Source organism: Dictyostelium purpureum, assembly GCF_000190715.1.
Source record: "Dictyostelium purpureum unplaced genomic scaffold DICPUscaffold_32, whole genome shotgun sequence".
NCBI classification, from domain to species: Eukaryota; Evosea; class Eumycetozoa; order Dictyosteliales; family Dictyosteliaceae; genus Dictyostelium; species Dictyostelium purpureum.
In genome coordinates, this window is record NW_003519369.1 from 42,841 (window position 1) to 65,697 (window position 22,857).

A 22,857-nucleotide genomic window follows, 5' to 3' on the forward strand; every position below is an offset into this window, starting at 1 on the left:
AAAAAAAAAACTATAAAACTTTTTATTTACAATATTTTTTTATTTTTTTATTAATTTTTTATATTATTTAAATATTTAAATTATAACTGTGATATAAAATATTTAATTCTTGTGATATTTCTTCCATTGAGGCTGGGCCAAAGGTTTCGCATTTTTCAAATAGCAAATTACATTCTTGTAAAAAGACTTCTAATGTTTTAACTTGACTTTCAGCTTCCCTTTTTAAATTGCCTATCTTTTCTATTTCTATTTGTTTGTCATCGATAGATTTGATTAGATGTGCTTTTTCATTATTGAAACCCAACAATGCCATATCTAAATGTGACTGTTTGTCATCAAGTCTTGATATTTGACCAACTCTTTTTCTAACCTCTACTTCATTTTCTGTTGCTTTCTTTATTAAATCATTTAGAGTATCTGTAAGTTCTATAACTTTATCTGATTCAACAGCACCTATTGGATTATATAAATGATTAAAAACATCCAAAAACACAGCTACTGTTGATGTTTGATTATCAATTTTGAATTTTAAATCTTCAATTTCATTATTTAATTGAATCAATACCTCTTCATACACCTTTCTATCACTATTTAAATTTTCTTTTTTATCTTCTATATCTTGAATGTATTTTTGAGCTTGATTAATTTTTCCTATTTATAATGAAATATAAATTTAAATTTGATTAAAATTAAAAATCTTTTAAATATATATATTTGTGTGTTATATAATTTTAATTTTAAAATTTACCATCTAATTCTTTATATTTTGTTTCTTTGTTATATTGTAGTTGTTTTGTTTCATCTTTTAGTTTAACGTCGTACTCATCCAATTTTACATTGTTTTCTTTTATTAAATTGTTGACCCCTGATATTATTTGTCTAATTTTTTCTTTAAAAATTTCATATCCTGCTTCATCCATGGTATATTTATATTTATATGTATATGTATATTATGTAAACAAAACTTTAAATGATAAAAACACAAAATTGTAACTGAATGATATTAAAATTATATTAAAAAAAAAAAAATAAAAAAATAAAAACACACAATGGGGTTAACTTAATAAGTTTACATTTTTTTATTTTTTTATTTTTTATTTTTTTTTGGCAATTTACAAAAATTGAAAAATATATTTGATTTTAAAAGAAAATAAAATTATTAAATTTATTGTGATCATATATTAATAAATATATATATTTTTAAATTTAAATCAATATTATTTTATTTATTTATAGAAATTAAAAAAAAAATAATTAATTTACAAAATTTCATGAAATAAAAAAAAAATTCAACAATTAAATTTTTTTTTTTTTTTAAATTTTTTTTTTAAAATTTTTATTTATTTTTTTTTTTTATTTTTTTTGAAAATCGTTTTAATATTTTTTTTAGTTCTATTTAAACATTCATTTTATTAAAGCAAAAATAAAAGATAGAAAAACAGAGATAGTTTATTTCTTCTTTAATTTTAAAGCTTCATACAAATATATTGAAAATTAATATAGTCAAATAAAAAAAAAAATAATTTTATATAAAAATGTTATTTAATAGTTCAGTCACAAATAACCATAATCCAAATAAAGATATAGAATTACAAGGACCAATTAATGATGGTATATCTTGTTTAAAGTTTTCACCCAAAACAAGTAATTTAATTGTAGCAGGTTCATGGGATCAAAAGATTAGATGCTGGGAAGTTAACACACCATCATTATCATCACAACCAAGAGCAATGATCAGCCACGAAGCAGCAATTTTATGTACTGACTGGAATGGTGTAAGTAATATAATTAACATATAAAAAAGTATTCCCGACGAGAAGATCAATAGCTAATCAATTTTTTTTTTTTCAAATTCACAGGATGGCACACAAGTATTTACAGGTGGTGTTGATAATAAAGTTAAACTTTGGAATTTACAAACTAATCAAATGGTTCAAGTCGCACAACATAATGCACCAGTTAAAGATTGTTTTTGGATTGAGGAAAGTAAAGTTTTGGTTACAGGTGGTTGGGACAAATCAATTAAATATTGGGATACCAGACAGTCAACCCCTGTTCTTTCATTGGATCTCTCAGAAAGAGTTTATGCTATGGATTGCCTGTATGTATTTTATATATAATAATAATAATAGTTTATTTCTCAACTGTTACTAACATTTATATTCTTTTTATATAGTTATCCATTATTAGTAGTTGCAACAGCAGATCGTAAAATCTACGTATACAATCTCCAAAACCCAAGTGTTCCATATAAAACAATGGAGTCATTATTAAAATATCAAACTCGTAGTATTGCATGTTTTGGTGAAAAGAATGGTTTTGCTTTAGGCTCTATTGAGGGTCGTGTTGCAATTCAATCATTTGAGGAAAAGCCAGAGTAAGTTTTAGTTTTTTTTTTTAGATATTTGAAAATTCAAATTAAATACTAATTTTTTATTTATTTATAGATTATCATTTACATTCAAGTGTCATAGAGAAAATGATACATTAGCATACGCAGTTAACTCAATTTCATTTGCATTACCATATGGTACTTTTGCAACAGCAGGTTCAGATGGTGGTTTCAGTTTTTGGGATAAAGAATCTAAATTTAGACTTAAACAATTTACCAAAGTACCACAACCAATTACATGCACAGCTTTCAATTCCGATGCAAGCTTATATGCTTATGCATCATCATACGATTGGTCTAAAGGTAGTCAAGGTTTTGATCCAAATAGTCAAAGTTATGTTTTCGTTCACCCAGTTGGTGATGAAGCTAAAAAAGGTAATAGAACAGCAAAAAAAAGATAAATTAAATAAAATATACAAAATTAAAATAATAATAATAATAATAATAATAATATGAATAAATAGCAATAAATAATAAAAAATAATAAAAAATATTAATAAATATTAATAAATAATAATAATAATAATAATTACAATATTTATAATTATAATAGGAAAGAAATAAAAAGAAACTCTGTATAAAATTCAACAATAAACCAAAAAAACAAAAGATTTATTCTTTTTCCCGAATAAATTTTTATTCTCTAGTATCTAGTATCTAGTATCTAATTTTATATTTTTTAATTTTAATTTTTTTTTTTTTAAACTATTGATATATGATAGAAATATATAAACCAAAATATTTAATTGATACACTTTTTTATTTTTTTTATTTTTTTATTTTTAAAGATATCTGATTATAATTTAACAATATTTAACCTTCATTCTTACACCAATGCCTGGAAGGGCTGGGTCAGTAACAGTGATTTCATCACCTTCTTCAATTCCTAATTGTGGTAAATTTTTTTCGAGATTGGGAACAGTTGATGCATGAAGAATACCTTGCATGAAAATATTTTTACCATTGGCTCTGAGTGATGGTTTTTTGAATTGGAAACGTGAATCGGTTGTAATCTTTTCTAAGAACTCTTGAAGATTTGCAGTTTTGTTAAATTCAACAGTAACAATATTTGTACCACAAACAGCACAACCTTCTTTCATTTCATATTCGAATGTAAATGTGTAAACACCGTTTAAACCATTGTACATCATATAATTGTTTAAATAACCACTGCTATCTGTGCAGAATTTAAATGCTTCATTGCAACAAGCGGCAGCAATAATAGCATTGGTTGATGCAATAGCTGGAATAATATTTTTAGCAACACCTTGGGTTAATTTATATGTAACACCTTGAATATTAAAATTTTCAGCTCTTTTTTTGGCACATTCAAATAACCAATTCATATGATCTGGATTATCGTTATCAAATTTCTCTGTTGATTTTATAAAAAAGAAAATTATTAGTAACATGTAATGTATTTAATGCTGTATGCCAATGAAGGTATTTAATATTTACTTGGGTCGAATGGTTTTTCAAGAGTGGCATCTTGAAGACCAAATAATAAAGCCCATTGAATACAATGTTCTGGTACACGTGGAGTATTGGCAATAGTGCAAATTGCATAGGAAACTTGTGGTGGAAAAGCTTCTAATGAACATTCAAAACATGATGAAATTCTTGGGAGAATAACTCTTGCTTGACCTTTAAAACCTTCTGTGCCACCGTCAACTAATGGGATAACAGTTTCTGGGTCAATATCACCATTTTCATCAACAACAACCAAGTTTACTAATAAACCATTAATCCATCTACGAGCTTCAATTGAATCTAAACCTGCAATTACTATTTTAAATTGTCTATAATAATCTTCTTCTTTATCTTGAATTCTACATTTATATCTGTTATTTTAGGGGGTATATATTATTAGTTATTGTTGCAGTAAGTAATATAGTTATACTATATTATTCTATTGTTTATTACTTACGGGGTTACATTACAGCCAGTAATTCTATTATTAATAAAAGCTGCAGCAACTTCAGCTTTTGATTTACCAACATCTTTTCTTCTGAAAAGGAATTGTCTATTAAGATTTGAAACATCAATGGTATCCATATCAATTACATCAATATTTCTAAAGCCGGAAAGGGCAAGATTCTTTAAAATTTCACAACCTAAACCACCAGCGCCAATAACTAAAACTTTGAAATCATTTTGTAAATTATTCATAATTCTTGGTGTTTCTTTTGTGTCTGGTTGGAAATCTGGTGATGCAAATGGACCTGATCTTTTAATAATCTTTTCTATATCCATCCATCTTCCTGGTAAATCTAAATTAGTATCCATTGTTTCCATTTTATAAAATTTATATTTATTGTAATTATTATTAATAAAAATTTAATAAATAAAAAAAAAAAAAATGTGATTTTTTATTTTTATATTAAAAAAAAAATTTAAAAAAAAAAAAAAATTAAAAAAATTAATTTCAAAAAAAAAAAAAAAATATTTTAAGAAAAAAATAATAAATAATTTTTTATGGAAATAAATAATAATAAAATGATTATTTTTTATACTTATATGATTAAATAAATGATCAAATATAAAAATAAATTTAATTTTTTTAAATAAAAACCCTCTTTATTTTATAAATTTTTTTCCCCCAATTTTTTTTTTTTTTTAAAGTTTTGATTTTGAAATGTTTAATTTAAAAATGTGGTTAATATTTTTATAAACCATTTGTTTTGTAACTTCCCAATCTTTAGTAATCAAGCCTATTGTTTCATCAGTCATTTTGATTGTATTGGAGAAATATAAATTTTTAGCAAAATTTAGATTGTGGAAAGTTTTCAAACGAATACAACACATTTCTTTAGATTCTGAAATTTTTTTAACCCATTCATCATATTCAATCATTTTTAAAGGATACTTTTCTTCTAAATAGCCAAAGAACTTTTCAATAGGTTCGTGTGATCCAAATAAATTGTATGATTTAAACTTTAAGTTGTTGTTCCATAATGATAAATTAAAGGTAAAGTTTTGAACTATATTAGCAGATAACCATGTAATGGGTACTTGAAACACTTTGAAATCACTACTGAGATTGGGGTATGCCATGACTGCATATGAGCATTGGATAAATAGTTGAAGCAAATCATTATCATTTCCAACTCCATTATTAGGATTGGCATAAATAAAAGGTGGTCTAATATTGATTATATCAAGACCACGGTTTGCAGCTTCTCTTAATAAATATTCTCCCACTACTTTAGATTGAGCATATCCTGGAATATTGTTTAATTTATCTAAAGTTACCAATCGGTTATCGTTGAAACCATTGGTGTCGAATTCATTATTTAAATAAATTGCAACAGTTGAAAATGTCATAAGTTTTTTTAAATTATTTAAAAATGCAAATTTAATAATTTCTAAAACCCCATTAACATTGGCTTCTTTATTTTCAACATAATTGGAATTTAAATCTACATTGGCAGCAGAGTTAACAATTATGTCTATAGAGTTACTTAAATAATCATACTGTTGATTGGATAGATTGAATTGAGGTTTTAAAAGATCACCCAAAACTGGTTCTATTTTGCTAAGTTCCATTTTATTTAAAAGCCCAAAGAGTTCATGGGTTTTAAGCCCATTGATTAATGAATCATATGCATCTTGAACCGACTTTTTATTTCTAATTAAACAGTATAATTTCTTTACTTTGTTTGATTTACAGTAGTTATACATCAAGTATGTTCCTAAATACCCTGAGGCTCCTGTTAAAAAAATATTTACTGAACCATTTAAATTATAGTTATTGATTTTGTTATATTTGGGGGTTATATTTGGGTCAAGTATAATTTCATTTTCCCAAAATTCAATATCATATTTAGTACTTTTAGTTGGGTTTTTAATTTCATTAATAATTGTGATTATTATATCTTGAATTTTAAACTCTCTTAATTGCGAAATTGTAAATATATTATCTGTGTACTCTTCATCAATATATCTTCTTAATCCCACTAAAAATAATGAGTCTGCACCTAATTCTCCCAATGTAATTTCTAAATTTTTGGGGTTGATTTCGAATTGTTTTGAAATAAAATTTAAAATATTTTTTTCAATTAATGAATTTGGGTTTTTATCATCTAAGTTTTTTTCATTAGTTGTTGTTGTTGTATTATTATCTTGAATATTATATTGTAAATAATATATTTTTTTTAAAGATGAATAAAATTGTTTAAATTGGTTCATTTTTGTAAAAGTAAAAATATTTTTTATCATTTCCTCTTTTTTAAAATAAGATGGGGGTAAATTGTTATAAATTTCCTTTAAACTGTGGACCATCATAACTTGAGGTGTAATTTCAACAGTTATTGGGGAGTCACCTAATTTATTATCTTCTAAATACTTTAAAACGTTGATCATACCTAAATTAAAGTTTACTGGGTTAACAAATGAAAAATAATTATATTTTTCATCAAATAAAAATGAATCTTTGAATAGTTGGCCGGTATGACATGAAATAATTGGGATTTTAGGTTGTTTATTCTTTAATTTATATGAATGCATTGACCCGGCAAATCTTTCAACATACTTAGTATGAACAGATACTACTGACCCAAAAAAAACATTAAAAATATTAAATTTCTTTGATAATATTTCTGAAAATTGCTCTAGTTCAGTTTTCCATCCTCCAAGTACAATATTTTTATGTGTGTTAATACATGCAATTTCAAAGTTTGGGTAGTCTTTAGAAAATTTAGTTTTATAATCTTCCTCTGACATATTTACTGACAATAAAGTTCCACCTTCATTTTTTAAAATTAAATTTCTGTTGTATTGAATTTTAACTGCAGTTCTTAAATCAATCATACCAGAGCAATATGCTGCTGAAAATTCGCCTATGCTATGAAAATTAAAAAATTAATATTTTATTTTAAAAAAATATTATTCATTAGAATTTAAATTAATTACCTGTGGCTCATTAATATATTAGGATGAACACCATAGTGTTTATATAGTTTAAATAGTGAAATTTGATACATCATTAAAAATGAATGATTTATTAAAATGTCTGTATTTTTATTTCTTTCATCAAGTGGCATATTTTTTACTTTTTCTAATACTGAATAGTTATAAAATTCATGCATTAATGAGTCTATTCTATGAACCCATTTTTTAAAAACTGGTTCTTTATTATACAACTCTTCTGCAATTCTTTCCCAATTTACAACTTGACCAGAAAAAATAAAAATTAAGGGTCTATGGTTATTTTCCATTTTTATATAACTAATTTGAAAAATTATAATTTAATCTGATTTTTAATTTAATAAAGAAAAAAAAAAAAAAAAAAAAAAAAGGAAAAAGAAAGAAAAAAAAAAAAAAGGATAAAAAAAAAAAAAGATAAAAAAAAAAAGATAAAAAAATAAAAATTAAAAAAAAATATAACTTTAAAAAGGAACAGATAAATTAAAAAAAAAAAAATAATATATTTATAATTTTATGAATTTGAGATCTCATATGGATTATTATTTATTTGTCTTTTTTAATTTTTTTTTAGCGGAGGGGTTTGTGGTTATATTACAAATTTAGAAATCTATAAGTGATTTTTTGGCTGTGTGGTGTGTTACAGGGTGTGGATTTATATATTTAATATTTTTTTTTTTATATCTATAAAAAAAGTAATGTAAAAATCTCTAAGTAAAAAAAAAAAAAACCTTCTCTAAATAATTTGATACAAAGATTGGGACTCACTCACTTAAAACAGTCTAAATTAAACTTATTTTTTTTTTTTTGTATAATCTTTAATATATCATATGAATAATTAAGAATAGTTTTTTTAAATATAAGTTTTACTTTATTATTATTTATTAAAAGTTTATTTTTTGTCATTTCGTTTCCCAATGAAAATAAAGTTTCCTCATCACATTTAGATTGGTAATTGAGTATTATAATAGTTTTTAAAATTCTAAAGTAATTTGTTGTTTTGTTCAATAACCTGTATATTTATAAAAAAAAGGAATTGATACAATTTTATAAAAAGATATTGTTTAAATCTATTGTATAAATTAATAAATATTTATTCGGAATAAAGATTTTCATATCGAATATCCTATCTTTTTATTATATAAATTTTGATAGTAAAAATGAAAAAATAAAATAAAAATTAAAAAATTAAAATAAAAAAAAAGAAATATATAAAATAAAAATTTTTTTAGTTGATTGTGATTATTTTTTTTAAAAGAAATAAAAAAGGAAATAATTAATTTAAATTAAAAATAAAGTCAATTATAGATACACCCATATTTCTACAAATTATTATGTTTGGTGACACCATTGCACCTTATTAAAAATATCAAATTAACACTTTTTTAATTTAAAATAAATCTGATATTAAAAAAAAAATCTATATAAAAAAAAGCACTAATATTTGTCAATAAAATAAACTATTGGAGAATCTCTATTTTATTTTGTGGTAAAAAAATAATTTGAATCTATTAATATTAATTAATTCATTTTAAAAACAATACTTTTTTTATTTATTTTAACATAGAGTTTGAATATTATCTTCATTTTTCTTTTAATTTTGATAAAAAATCACTATTCTTATTGTAATTACTATCACTATTATTATTTAATTTTTTATTATTAAATGATGGTTGAAAACTTTAATCTGCACAATAACCCATCTAAGTGTATTTCTTTGAGATAACTCTGCTGTAAAATTTTTGAATTGGGTAATCCGAAATTTTTCTTTAGTAACTCCAATAGTAGTTTAAACCTAAAAAATTATTTAAATAATTTGACACCTAGTAATGGGGATGTATATAATACACCTGCACCGCTAATTAAAAAACATAATGTTTGTAAAATGAACTTTATTTAAAAAATTTATAAAAATATACATACATTTCAATACCTTTAACTACATTATTTATATCAACACCAAAATCATTTAGTTTTTAGTTTAACCAATAAAATAAAAAAATTTGAAAGAAATTAAAAAAGTTTGAAAGAAATTAAAAAAATTTGAAAGAAATTAAAAAAATTTACAAAAAAATTAAAATTTTTTTTTATTTAAAATCGTTTTAGTGTTTATATTAATAAATTATGGATTTGTGTTAGATTGTTAGGTGTGATGGTTGTAAATGGTGTTTATACAGCTGGAATGTGACTTTGAGTGAGTTTATACTGTTCGATGATGTATTTGGGTGAGAATGGTTGATGTGATGGTTGTAAATGGTGTTGAACTTTGAAAGAAAAAGGTGACTCTGGTTCTTAGTTATGGTTACCCAGAAGATTGTTGTGAACTTTGATTGATTATTTGGCGAGACCTCCAATGTTAGATTAGAAACTGATACGTATTGATATTGAAAAATAAGAATTAGAATTAAACTAAAAAAATATATTATAGTTAGTTTCTTTTAAATTCAAATATTATAACAATTATGTAAATATTATTATAGCTACCTTAATGAATTATTAGATACTGTGGAACTGGAACTGGAACTGGAACTGGAACATTTATTATTTTATTGAACTTTTACTTGCTATTTTCTGAAGAGCTGAACTGTATGATGAAATTTTGATAAAGAGGTGAGGTGACTAATTTTTGAATTCCTTTGAGAATCTGTTTCGGATGATTTGGAAAACTTTTAAAAATATCATTAATTGAAATTATGAGTGGAAAAATGTAACTAATATCTAGTTCTTTATCTATTTAATTTAATGAAACATTGATAATGAATGTAAATTATTAATTTAATCGCCATCGATTCATAAAATGAAACTTTGAATTAGACGATTAAATTAATATTTAGTTCTTCAATGATTTCATTAAAATAAAAAATTGAATAAAGTACCTAAAATATTAATTGAATTGCTATCGATTTCATGATTAACCGATTCGCATTAAGTTTTCTAATTCTGGATCTTCGAAATTATATCTACGACGAATTTCTCTAAGTTGATTATACATAGCTTCAGCGTCAAATTCATCGGATTCATCGGATTCATCAGATTCATCATCGGAAAAGTCATCTAAATCATCAGGGATCTGATTATTTAAATTTCTAAGTTGACCTCTATTTTCAACATGAAATAATTCACCATTATGTGCTCTCTACAATTAAAAAAAGAAATAAATTAATATATATTTTTTATTTATTAAGTATAAATATGAATGTATGAATTACTTACTTTGGTATTGAATCTTTTTCTACAATAAGGGCAAGTATTTTTTTTTTTGGACCAATCAGTAATGCACTTGAAACAAAATTTATGGTTACAATCTATGGTGCATACATTAATGGCCTCCATAATTTCGTAGCAAATGTAACATTCGCCACCTTCTTCATGTTCTTCTTGAATTTCTTCTTGTTCCTCTTCTTGTTGTAAACGTTCTTGTTCTAAACGTTGTTGTTCTAAACGTTGTTGTTCTAAACGTTGTTGTTCTAAACGTTCTTGTTGTAAACGTTCTTGTTCTAAACGTTCTTGTTCTAAACGTTGTTGTTCTAAACGTTGTTGTTCTAAACGTTGTTGTTCTAAACGTTGTTGCTCTAAACGTTGTTGTTCTAAACGTTCTTGTTCTAATTTTTCTAATCTTTCCTTTTCTAATAATTCATTTTTTTTACGTTCTTCTTCTAGTTTTTCCAATCTTTCTTTTTCGGCACGTTCACTTTCAGCACGTTCTCTTTCAACACGCTCTCTTTCCATTGTTTCCATTTCCTGTTTTTGTTTTTCTATTATTTCCATTTCTATACGTTTTTTTTCTTCTTCAACCCTTTTAATTTCCTCCTCGTCTTCAAATCTATGTTTTTTTAAAGGGTGAATGTTGTGACCAATATAGTTTTGATCATCAGTATCCAATGGTCTCTTCTTCATTGGAGTATTAACAGTTGAATTTGGGGTACCTGTATAATTGAAAACTGGTGGAATAATAGATGGTTCTGGGTGTTGTTGGGGTTGAACAGATGCTAAAACCATATCAGGAGCAGAATAAGATGAGTTTCTTTTTTTAATAGATGGGTTATGGTTAGATTGAACCCTTGGAAATGGAATTTGTTGTTGTTGTTGATGTTGTTGTTGATTTTGATGTTGTGGTTGAGAAATTTGATTTTGTTGGTTTTGTTTTATATTTAATGGAACAGTATAATGGATTGGTGTAGATTGTTGTGGGTAGGTGTTGTTGCTGAATAAACCATTGTTGTTGTTGTTGATATTGTTATTGTTATTGTTAATGTTATTGTTATTGTTATTGTTATTGTTATTGTTGTTATTATAGTTATTGTTGGTTGAATATTTATTTACAAAATACCATGATAAAACACCTAGTAATGCAGAAATAAAGAATATTAAAACTGCTAGAAACATTTTATATTAAATTATGATTATTAAATAATGATTGCTGAATATTATTTAATTAATATAAAAAGTTATTGTTATTAAAATTTAATATTTTATTGATTACTATAGTAAATAATTAATTGTATGAAGATAAATTAATAAAAAAAAAAAAAAAAAAAAAAAAAATTTCTTTTGGCAATGAAATTTAAAAATTAAAAAAAAATTTAAAAATTAAAATAAAAACTTTAAATTAAAAAAAAAAAAAATTTTAAATCATTATAAAAAATGTATGGGGTGACCCACAAGGCATAGTGGTTGTAAAAAAAAATTTTTTAAAAAAATTAAACAGATGATTCCTTCGAAAGGAAAAAGTAAATCCATTTGGGGAACTTCAAGATTATTATATTAATAATAAAAAATTATAGCAATTTATGAATTTCTTCAATAAACAAATTAAAATAGTAATTACATTATATGGAACTTCATTACTATTAAAATTTCAATGATTAATTTACATTAATACAATGATTTATTTTTATGATTACTTTTTTAGTCAATATAAAGAAAATTAATTATTTTTATTATTTTATCTTTTTTTTCTAAAATGATATTAACCATTGGTTAATTTATTATTATTTTTTACTTAATGATTATTAAATATTGATTATTAAATATTGATTTATTGTCATTTATTAAATTTTTTTTTTTTCTCTTTTTTTTTTTTTTTTTTTTTTTTTTTTTTTTTTTTTTTAAATAAAAAATAATTAATTTTTAAAAAATAAAAAGATGATATACTAAAAATTAAATATATATTAAAATATCAAAAACATTATGAAATTTGAACAAACATACAATATCAGATATACTAATGTCAGTTTATTTTTTTTTTTTTTTTTTTAAATTATTGTTAATAAAATTTTAACAACCACTAAACAATTAATAATTAACCAATATAAAAACAATTTTATAATTTCCCTACTTTTAATTTTATTAATTATTAATAAATTATTGCTTACTAATTAAGCATCTATATTACTGAGGTTTTTGTAAAAAAAAATTTGAATGTGATATGTATTTTATATAATAGAATTAAATTAATTGCTCCTGGGTCTTCCTATAAATGCCTTTGATTTAAATGTGTACTTTGCCACTGATACTATTGTTGTTGATGGTATTATTTTTGTTTTATATTATCATTCTATAAATGTTATTTATAATTTGTTTATTGTTTTATTTTATTCTTTTTTTGGATTTGAAATTACTAAATATAAAGAACCAATATAATGTGATTGATTACGATAATGGCCATATTTCTTATCCCATTCACCAGAATCGAGATCTTTTTTAATATTATTAATATAGATATTTCTGGTTTCATCATCTACAAATGACCAAGCAGAGCAACTAGAGTATGAACCTGGACAATTATTTACAAAAAACTCTGGTCTAGCGTAATAACCTTCGTTAAAGAGGTCGTGGCATTCTTTTGGAATTGGAACTGGAACAATTTCTACACTACCACCTAACACTTGTGAGATCTTATTTAAATCTGGATAACGGGTTGATTCGGTTTGAAATACATTTGGTGCATAATCGTACATCCAAAAGTCCATTACTTTGTGTGGATCACATGTTAAAATAACAACTGGACCTTTAGTAACTCTTCTCATTTCGGTCAAACCTTTTTCTAATTGTGGCCATTGGTGAACACTGAATGTAGTCATTGATGCATCGAAATGATTGTCTGGAAATGGTATATTTTCTGCAACCCCATCTACGGCTTGTGCTAAATGCTTTGGACGCTTTTCTCTCATTGAAGCGGATGGCTCTAATGGTGTAACTTCGTATTTTTCATCTGTTGGTTCATAAGATCCTGCACCAGCCCCAACATTTAAAATCTTTTTGCTATCTCCAATTGCATTTAAAATTGCTTTTTTTATCTCTGGTTCCTCTTGTCTAAAATTATGATAAGATTTACCAAAAACATTATAATTAACATCACCACCCGGTCTTTCTACACTTTCTTTTTGATCTTGCATATTTCTTTTTAATTAATTTAAATAAACTGTAAAAATAAAATTTTTAAAACTAAAAAAAAAATTAAAAAAAAAAAATTAAAAAAAAAAAAAATAAAATTTTTTTGTCATTAATTGCGTGTAGTTATTTCGTGATGGGAATATTGGTATTTAAAGTAACTTAATTTTTTAATCTGATGAAAAAATTCTGGTATTTGATTTTTAGAAAATTTGGGTAAAAAAAAAAAATTAATAATAATCAAAACCCACATTTAAAAAAAAGGTTAATCGAAAAAAGTGGTTGGTAAATTTTTAATGGGGTATTAATATAAAAAATATGTGTCTGAATGGTTTATTTAAATTTAAATTTCTTTAATTTAATTATAATTATCTAACTGAAGCATCAGCATCATATTTTGGTTTTGAAGCTAGCTTTTCTTCTTCGGTGAGTGGTCTATTTAATTTTTTTTCTCTTTTTTCTCTTTTTACTCTTTTTCCTTTTTTATCTCTTTTTTCTTCAACTTCAAAATCTGCAAAATCATATTGGTCAACTTCATTATCTGGAACTAAATTAAGTACTTTGTGTGGAATCTATATTTATAAATGAATGAAATTATTATTATTGTTGTTAATATGAAAGTTCAGTTTATAGAAATTTAATGAATTTCAATACATACTGATGGTCTAATTTTACCAACAACCCAACCAAATCTATTCTTTGGTGGATCTAAAGTTAAATAAAGTCTAAAGTGTGAAATATAAACACCATGTCTTTCTTCCTATAAAATTGAATTTAAAAATTAATTTATTAGTATTAATATCAATAAAAAATACAATAATAACCTTTGAATAAATATATTTACTTTTGCAATTTCGATTGGGTTACCATTGTAATCTCTAAGACCCATTTTATGTAATACTTTAATTGAAACCTTTAAATATGTGGCTTCTTCTTCATTCATGAATTTACAGAAATTGATTTTTGAAATACCAAGGAGTTCATGATTAAGAATTTTATAATTACCTTCTAAAGTGTGGATGAATTTTGCAGTTTCCTCCATATACTAAAATAAAAAAAAATAAAAAAATTTAATATTACCATTAAAATAGATAATAATAATAATTATAATAATAATAATTACCTCATCTTCGGTATATTGTTCCAATTCTCTAAGATTACCACGGAAATAATGATAAAAGTAATTTGGTAAAAAGTCGGTTCTTAATTCCATTAAAAGTGTTTCTAATGAGGTTTCTGGTAGATAAGTATCCCATTCATTGATGATCTTATTATTAGTTGGTGAACCTTTGTAGAATTTTTTAATGAGTGTATCATAAACATAGGAGGTTGCGTATTTTTCTGGTGGGGTAAGAATATCCATAAGCTTGTCTACAACTTTAATAAAAATTGGATCTTTTAGAGTTGGTTTAATTTCGATTTTTTCAAGTTTAACTGGGTAGTTGTTTGGGTTATCTGGACTTTTTAAATCTCTACCACCTGTCTCTTCTTGGTTTTCGTATTCTTTATAACGTTCTTCTTTTTCGAATAATTTCTTCTCTTCTATTGCTTCCATTTCTCTAATTTTGTCACCAAATTCCATTTCGAGCTTTCTTTGTAAAAATTCTAAATATGGTTTTGGAAGTGCTTGAAATTCCTCTTCGCTATAAATGAAATCATCCCAATCAATTGTATCGTATTTAACATTGGCAGCACGAGCATCTAAATCGGTTTTAATTAAAAATTTGCCAACATCTTCATATGTATCCATAGCCATATTAAATTGTTCTGTAAAGGTTAAGTATTCGATTGATGGATTTGAGTCAGCAATGAGATTGGTTGCATCTAAATCATATAAACCAAATTCACCACCAAACATAAACTCTTGGCAATTTTCAAATGTTGGTTCTTCTCTATTTGGTTCGAATGGTAATGGACGAATACCTTGAGCTTTATCGTAAATATCCTTTAAATGCTTGAGGGCATCAGATTGTTCGGATGGTGAAACACCATCAGTTTTGACTTTAACTTCACCACTTGGCATTGGACGACCTTCAGTTTTTTCACCTTTTTTGGTCTTTTGATTAAGTAATTCTTCATAGAGTTTTTGTTCCTCTTCTCTTCTCTTTCTAACCTCTTCTTCTGGTAAACCTGCTTCTTCTTTTGCACGTTGCTCTGCTGACTTTGAATATGCCTCCATTTTAGCTTCTAAATCTTTTTTATCTTGCTCTTCCTTTTCTTTTTGTTTCTTAAATCTATTATTTAAAAATACTCTATCGAAATCCTCCATTAATTTAACATATTCTGGATTGGATTCAACAAGCTGCATGAAGTTATTATAGACATTGGTGAAAAAAGAAATATCTCTTTTTTGATATGATTGGATACTAAAATTATTATTATAATTATTATTATTATTATTATTTATTTGATTATTTGATTTTATGCTGTTGAATCCATTTAATAATGAACCTGTGTTTGATTGATATTGTTTAATAGAACCTGTTGAGTTGATTCTATTATAGTTAATAAATTTTGTAAAAACTTTTGATCTAATCATTTTTTGTTTTTTTATATTTTTTTTAAAAAAAAAAAAAAAGCACACACACAATGAAATTATATATATATATAAAATTAAAATGTGTTATTTAATTATTAATAATACTATGAATATTATTACAAATACTATTTTTTTTTTTTTCTAAAAAATAAAATCTGAAATAGAATTAATTAAAAATGATAATGATTATAAAAACGAAAAGGAATAAAAAAAAAAAAATTTTAAAAAAATACACAATTTTGCAAAAAAAAAAAAAAGAAAAAAAAATAAAAATTTTTTTTTTTTTTTTCAATTTTTTTTTATTTTAAATTTTTAAATTTTTTTAATTTTTAATTTTTATTTTTTAGGGTTCATTATTTCTATTTATTACTTATCTAACTTTATTTTAATATATAAATACATATAAATAATTATATATTATAATAATAATATAATTGTTTTTGGTTATTATTTTTTTTTTAATAAATAGATATAGTTCACAATAATAATAGTTATTGGAAAAAAAAAAAAAAGAAAATGAAAATTAATATAAAAAAATTAGATGGTTCAGTTTATAATTTAGAGGTTACTCCAGAAACCACAATTCCAGAATTAAAACAACTTATACAAGATGCCTCCTCAGTCCCAATCCCACTTCAAAGGGTTATTTATAAAGGAAAATATTTACGTGATGAAAAGGATTTACAATTTTATAGTAAGTATATAGATTAAGTTCAAAATGAAGTTGTTGTTCCTCGATGTGTCGCAATCTCCATTTATATTAACACTTTTTATTATATTAATTTTTAGAAATTGAGGATGGTGTAACATTACATTTAGCAGAAAGACCACCAGAATCAACCAATCCACCACCACCATCAACTTCAACCACATCAACTACATCCACCTCCTCTTCTTCTTCAAGTTCCTCAACAAACAGAATTCCAAGAAACGATCTTTTAAATTCGGTAATGAGATCAATTGTACCATCACAGGTACCATTTGACACACAATTACGTGATGCAATTGCAAATGTTAATAATCCATCCAATACACTTGTTACAGGTCCAGTCCCACCAGACAGAGATGGTCATCCATATGACCCACAACAACAACCATCACACGAAAGACTTTCAGATTATTTTGATTTAACCTTGACTGAAATTAATCGTTTGGTTGAACGTATGAACCATTTAAATGAGCAATTAAGAAATAATAATAATATTACTGATCCAGCACAAAGAGTCCAACTTCAAGCTGAAGCTACTGCTGTTGGATTAAGTTTATCAAGACTGTCAAATGCCACAGGTCTTTTATCTCAATGTACAAACGCCTTCCGTACTACCGATCAACCAAATGGCACCCATTTTGTTCCTTCCATTTCACAAATCACATTAAATTTAGGTCCAAATGGTATTACACCTGTTTCAAGTTCTACAATTACAACACCTGCTGATTTGCTTTCTTTACAAACTTCTGGTGCTTTACACCCAGTACCAGGCATTCCAGGAACCTTTATATCTCTCGATTCTGAACCACTTAGATCAAGACCTGGCACAACAGCTAACTCACAAAGAAATCCATCTTCAACCACCACCTCACCAACCACCACAACTACCACCGCTCCATCCACTACCACTACCAGCACTTCTCCAAGTGACACCACTTCAACTACAACTTCAACAAATGCAAATACAAATCCAAATGTATTTACAAATGTATTTGTAAATACAAATACAAATACAAATTCAAACCCAAATCCAAATCCAAATGCAGGACCAAGTGTAAATGTAGATGTAAATGGAGCTCCAGTTTTAGGTGAAGATATTAACAATGTAATTTCACAAACATTAAATGGTCTTTTCTCATCACTTGGACAACAGCCAAATAATAATCCTTTAGGTGGAATTCTTAATAGTGTTTTATCGAATATCCCAGGAGGTTCAAACGAAAATCATCTTTCTGATATTTTTTCAAATATTTCACAAATGTTCCAATCACAAAACAATAATAATAACAATAACTATATATCAAGAGGAACCTCCCCACTTTTAATTCTTTTTATTAATATGCCACATCTCCTTAATGGTTTCCAATTAATTTCTAATGGAGGTGATGCAGCAGTACGTCAAGGTCACAGATTGATAAGACAAATCTTAGTTCAAGAACTTCTTTCAGGTAATAGCTCAACAGATAATATAGATAGAATGGTTGAATCATATACTGAAAACATTAGATATCAGGTTGCCGAAACTACTTTACCAGAAGATTTATCAAGACATGTTATCAATCAAAACTATCCAGATATTGTTGCAAGATTAGCAAGAAAATATTTAAAGAGATTCCTTTTAATCTTTATTAATCGAAACACTGATGGCACTTTACAAAACGAAATTTCTAGCTTTAGTTCAGATTTTGTTAAAGAATTAATTGAAAGTCTTTCAGAATGTTTTGATAATGGTAGTCAAGGTGCTTTTGATTTAATCGACACTTTTGTATATCAAAAAATTATTAGTGAATCACCAGCTTTAATCGAATTTTCAACAATGACAAGCCAATATCTTCGTGATGTTTATCAATCAAATAATTCTTCATCACCATCAACTACCACCACCCAAACCCAAACCCAAACCCAACCAACTAGTAATAATTTTAGTACCACAACAACAACCACCGGAAGACAGTCATCAAACAGTGGTAGTATTATACCACCAGAGTGGATGGAAACCATTGAAATTGATCAAGCTAGACAATCATCAGGTACTACTAGAACTCCAAGCTCAACTTATTTAAAAGGAAAAACCCCAAAAGTTAAAAAAGAAAATGATTCAAATAACAACAATAATACCACTACCACCACTACCACCACCACAACTGCAACCACATCAGCTCCATTCCGTCAAATTTTAGAAAGATCAGTTGATGGTACTCAAATTGATAGCGAAGGTAAATATCAATATTCTTTTTTGTTTATAATCCATTATTTAAATTTTATTTTTACGATAAAATAATTTTTTTTTTTTTTTTCTTTCACAATCATCATTATATTAATTCTTTTTAACATAAAAAATAATAAAGAGCCAAATAGAAAAAGATTAAAAGAGGATAAATAAAACAAATATAATTAATAACAATCAATTGATAAAAATAGTACCAATAAATAATAATAATAGCCACCCCACAGTAATAATTTCTATTTGTTTTTTTTTGTTTTTCATTTAATATATACAAAAAAAAAAAACTAATCTTAAAAATTTTTTTTAGAATTACTTAAAACAGAAGAAGCAAAAAACTTATCCCAAATGTACCAAAATATCTTTTTTAAAAACGAATAATAAAATATTAATATTATAATATTAAAATTCAAAATGAATGTGAATAATAATAAAACAATAATCAATATAATTATTATTATTATTATAATAAAAAAACTATGTTTTATAAGTTTTTATTTATTTTTATTTTCGAAATATTTACAATTCTATAAAATTAAAATTTTTATTATTTTATTTTATTTTTTTCCTTTTTCATTTAAATCAAATGTTGAAAAAGTAAAATAGAAGTTATTATTACCATTATTATTATTATTATTATTATTAGTATTATTATTACTATTATTTGTATAAAATAAATTTGAACCAAAATTGTTATTTGTGTTTTTGTTATCATTATTTAAATTTGATTTAAATAATTTAGAAATATTATTTAATTTTAATTTAAAAAACTCTTTGAATTTCTTAAATACAGTGTATGAAAGGAAGTTGCAAAAACCTTGTAATGGATAAACAGTAGCTGATAATACCTCTAACCATAGCATTTGTTTGCATTCTTGTGCTCTACCAGCACTACTTGTAAAGTATGTAATAAAGAAACTGATTAATTTGGGTGTCCAGCATATAAAGAAAACCAAGCAGAAAAGAACCAATCTTCCAATAATTTTATTTTGAAGTTTAACCAAAGTTGATGAGCCTCCATACAAAGTGTTGTTTGAAAATCTATGTTTAATTAAGAGTGTATAAAAAAGAGTGAATATCATTGATACCATTAACGGTAGGTAGAATGCAACCAATTGGACATTGGCTTCGATTGAACACCATGGCAACGATCTTGCCGAACCATCACTGGCAGAACTAAAGAAAGATGATTTATCGACGATTCTACTTCCTGATACAATAACTCCACCCAATATGAACGGTATGACCCAATTTATTATATAAAATAATATTTTAATAATTTTATTATTTCTTGATTGTTTATGACTGTCGCTGAGCGATGAGCTTGATACCATTGTGGAGGTTAAAGAGAATTGTTGGTAAATGTATAGCGCTATTCCCAATGTCCAAAAGAAGGTTGAAATATATGAGAAGCTGACAAAACCATTACTAAGGGTGCAAATTGACATCATATTTATAAATGTGTAGCTATCACTTGAAAATGGTGTTTCTACGTATCTGTCATTAAACTGTATCATCATAACATTTGATATTAAAATAAAAATTGAAGCCAACAAATCAGCAATTGATAAATTTATTATAAAATGAGAAACTTTTGTTGTTTGTTGGTTTCCTTTACTGTTGAAAGAATTTAATGATTTTTTATTATTGTTATTTGCTATATTATTATAATGTTTATTATTATTTAAATTGTTCATAAAATTATTAAAATTTTTATTATTATTATCGTTTATCTCTTCTGAAAAAAAACTGTAGCCACTACTGCCGCTATTTATACTAATTATATTGTTTGAGCTATTACTAGGCGATATTGAACTGGCACCACTATTTTCGCCACTATTTGTCGAATTTAATAATTGCTTTCTTTGTGGGTCATTATTTATTTGTTTTTTATTCCTTATTTTAATTAAAATAATTGTACAAATTGTTCCAATAATTGATAGTGATGCTGAAATAATGCTTCCATAAGCCACATGAATTCTATCATTCATACTAAGAGATGAACAAGTTGACATTTTAAAATATATAAAAAAAACTATATTTTTTCTTTTTGTTTTCTAAATTTTTTTTTTTTTCTGACTTATTTATATATTGGAATATTAATGATTAAAGTAAAAATTATTTATATTTATGTGATAAAAAAAAAAAAAAAAAAAACAAATAAAAAAAAAACCAAGATTTAAGTTAAATTTTTAAGTTGATTCTTTATTTGTATGTTGCTATTTTAATTATTATTATTATTATTATTATTATTATTATTATTATTATTTTATATTGAAAGTGTTCCTGATATAGTACATTCAAAAAAAAAAAAACAAAATCGAATGGAGAAAAAACCTGCAAACAAAAATTAAAAAAATAAATTTAATTTAAAAATATAATAATTGAAAAAAATGAGTGGTCTATCTGAAAGGATATTGGATAGTGAAAAAACAAATTGACAAATATAGTATGAAAGTTTATAATTATAATATTTTATAATTTTGATAAATAAATAAATATAATGTTAATTGTAATTATGATTTTGTATTTATATAATTATTTGGGTGTGTTAATGAATTGTGTGTTTGGGTGAACAAGTATTTGTGTGTGTGTTCGTGTGTGTGTTGATAAACAAATATTTGTTTAATATTATAAGAAAATAAATTGTATAATTTGAAAAAAAAAAAAAAAAAAATTATCGTTTACAAAATTATTATTATTGTTTTTTTGTTGTATTGTATTCCATTAAGTATTATTTGTTGTTTTTATTATAATAATAGTAATCTAATGTTCTTATGTGTGTTAAGTTTGATGTGGGGTAACTGGGTAACTGGTAATATTATTAATGCTGTTGTGTGGGAGGTGTGGTTAAATTTTTTTTTTTGATTGTAGTTATAATTAACTTTTTTCTTTTCTTTTTTCACCACCCTTAAATCACCCTCCTTTTGACCCCAAATATTATTATTGTTTTTTTTTTTTTTGTTTGTCTTATAAATAAAATTTTATGTAATATTTGCACTATTATTTTTTGTGTTGTTTAATTTGGTTTATTTACTACTATTTATTAAATTCTAAAAATACTATTGATTTTATTTTTTTGATTTGTGATATTAATAATATTGATTAAATTGAAAGTTGGTATGTGAAATAATAACTGAGTTTTTTGAAATTATAATATATTATAACAACAAAAAAAAAAAATGTTCAAAAGAAATCTTTTTGTAAAAAAAAAAATAAAAAAATTATTTTAAAAAAAAAAATAAAAAAATTATCACTGGTTTTAAAAAAAAAAAAAAAAAAGACGAAGGTCCCAAGAGATATAAATTTTCAATGAATAATGATGGTGTTACAATATTTATTTTATTTAACTACATTTTTTCTTTAATTGAATATTAACTATTATATATAAAATATATTATAAAATTATAAATTTTAGAAATAGTTTTTCATATATGGTTTTTTTATTATAACTTTTTTATTTTTAAAGAAAATACTTACCATTAAGCTAATTTAGAAACATTTTATTTTATTTTAGGATTGTGGAATATAATAAAAGTAATTTTTGAAAATAATTATAAGAAAAAAATTAATTAATTTTTTTTTCTAAAATTTTTTAATTTTTAAAAAAAAATTTTCATTTTTTTCATTTTTATTTTTAAAATTACTTTATTATAATTAACATCATTTATTCAAGC

The 22,857-nt window shown here is 24.2% G+C and overlaps 9 protein-coding genes across 9 annotated transcripts; 2 read left to right on the top strand and 7 right to left on the bottom strand.

Annotated features, from left to right (window-relative positions):
* Positions 1-67: 67 nt before the first annotated feature.
* DICPUDRAFT_148648 (uncharacterized protein) lies at positions 68-920 on the bottom strand (the record flags this gene model as incomplete). The annotated part of the gene is made up of 2 exons (XM_003284793.1): positions 68-651; positions 749-920. 2 exons carry the CDS (start codon positions 918-920, stop codon positions 68-70), a joined length of 756 nt encoding a protein of 251 aa, XP_003284841.1.
* Positions 921-1,535: 615 nt separating this feature from the next.
* On the top strand, positions 1,536-2,793 carry DICPUDRAFT_148649 (uncharacterized protein; the record flags this gene model as incomplete). The annotated part of the gene is made up of 4 exons (XM_003284768.1): positions 1,536-1,775; positions 1,860-2,101; positions 2,177-2,377; positions 2,448-2,793. 4 exons carry the CDS (start codon positions 1,536-1,538, stop codon positions 2,791-2,793), a joined length of 1,029 nt encoding a protein of 342 aa, XP_003284816.1.
* Positions 2,794-3,195: 402 nt separating this feature from the next.
* DICPUDRAFT_148650 (uncharacterized protein) lies at positions 3,196-4,687 on the bottom strand (the record flags this gene model as incomplete). Its single annotated transcript, XM_003284794.1, has 3 exons — positions 3,196-3,767; positions 3,851-4,233; positions 4,320-4,687. 3 exons carry the CDS (start codon positions 4,685-4,687, stop codon positions 3,196-3,198), a joined length of 1,323 nt encoding a protein of 440 aa, XP_003284842.1.
* Positions 4,688-5,008: 321 nt separating this feature from the next.
* On the bottom strand, positions 5,009-7,608 carry DICPUDRAFT_148651 (uncharacterized protein; the record flags this gene model as incomplete). The annotated part of the gene is made up of 3 exons (XM_003284795.1): positions 5,009-6,010; positions 6,122-7,235; positions 7,304-7,608. 3 exons carry the CDS (start codon positions 7,606-7,608, stop codon positions 5,009-5,011), a joined length of 2,421 nt encoding a protein of 806 aa, XP_003284843.1.
* A 1,369-nt stretch (positions 7,609-8,977) lies between these two features.
* Positions 8,978-11,701, bottom strand: DICPUDRAFT_75781 (uncharacterized protein; the record flags this gene model as incomplete). The annotated part of the gene is made up of 5 exons (XM_003284796.1): positions 8,978-9,110; positions 9,877-10,045; positions 10,232-10,451; positions 10,529-10,716; positions 10,963-11,701. 5 exons carry the CDS (start codon positions 11,699-11,701, stop codon positions 8,978-8,980), a joined length of 1,449 nt encoding a protein of 482 aa, XP_003284844.1.
* A 1,208-nt stretch (positions 11,702-12,909) lies between these two features.
* DICPUDRAFT_28273 (uncharacterized protein) lies at positions 12,910-13,713 on the bottom strand (the record flags this gene model as incomplete). The annotated part of the gene is made up of 1 exon (XM_003284797.1): positions 12,910-13,713. One exon carries the CDS (start codon positions 13,711-13,713, stop codon positions 12,910-12,912), a length of 804 nt encoding a protein of 267 aa, XP_003284845.1.
* Positions 13,714-14,076: 363 nt separating this feature from the next.
* DICPUDRAFT_148654 (uncharacterized protein) lies at positions 14,077-16,247 on the bottom strand (the record flags this gene model as incomplete). The annotated part of the gene is made up of 4 exons (XM_003284798.1): positions 14,077-14,280; positions 14,367-14,468; positions 14,553-14,753; positions 14,832-16,247. 4 exons carry the CDS (start codon positions 16,245-16,247, stop codon positions 14,077-14,079), a joined length of 1,923 nt encoding a protein of 640 aa, XP_003284846.1.
* A 378-nt stretch (positions 16,248-16,625) lies between these two features.
* On the top strand, positions 16,626-19,591 carry DICPUDRAFT_53205 (uncharacterized protein). The gene is made up of 3 exons (XM_003284769.1): positions 16,626-16,941; positions 17,037-19,172; positions 19,491-19,591. The coding sequence occupies exons 1-3, from the start codon at positions 16,764-16,766 to the stop codon at positions 19,559-19,561; spliced, it is 2,385 nt and encodes a 794-aa protein (XP_003284817.1). The 5' UTR covers positions 16,626-16,763; the 3' UTR covers positions 19,562-19,591.
* Positions 19,592-19,737: 146 nt separating this feature from the next.
* On the bottom strand, positions 19,738-21,195 carry DICPUDRAFT_75785 (uncharacterized protein; the record flags this gene model as incomplete). Its single annotated transcript, XM_003284799.1, has 1 exon — positions 19,738-21,195. The coding sequence occupies one exon, from the start codon at positions 21,193-21,195 to the stop codon at positions 19,738-19,740; it is 1,458 nt and encodes a 485-aa protein (XP_003284847.1).
* Positions 21,196-22,857: the final 1,662 nt, after the last annotated feature.

Bases quoted from the DNA above. Each gene is read 5' to 3' on its own strand.
- DICPUDRAFT_53205 (XM_003284769.1), top strand. From the start codon at position 16,764: ATGAAAATTAATATAAAAAAATTAGATGGTTCAGTTTATAATTTAGAG. The intron at 16,942-17,036 runs GTAAGTATATAG...ATTAATTTTTAG, and splicing joins AAAGGATTTACAATTTTATA to AAATTGAGGATGGTGTAACA. The intron at 19,173-19,490 runs GTAAATATCAAT...AATTTTTTTTAG, and splicing joins TACTCAAATTGATAGCGAAG to AATTACTTAAAACAGAAGAA.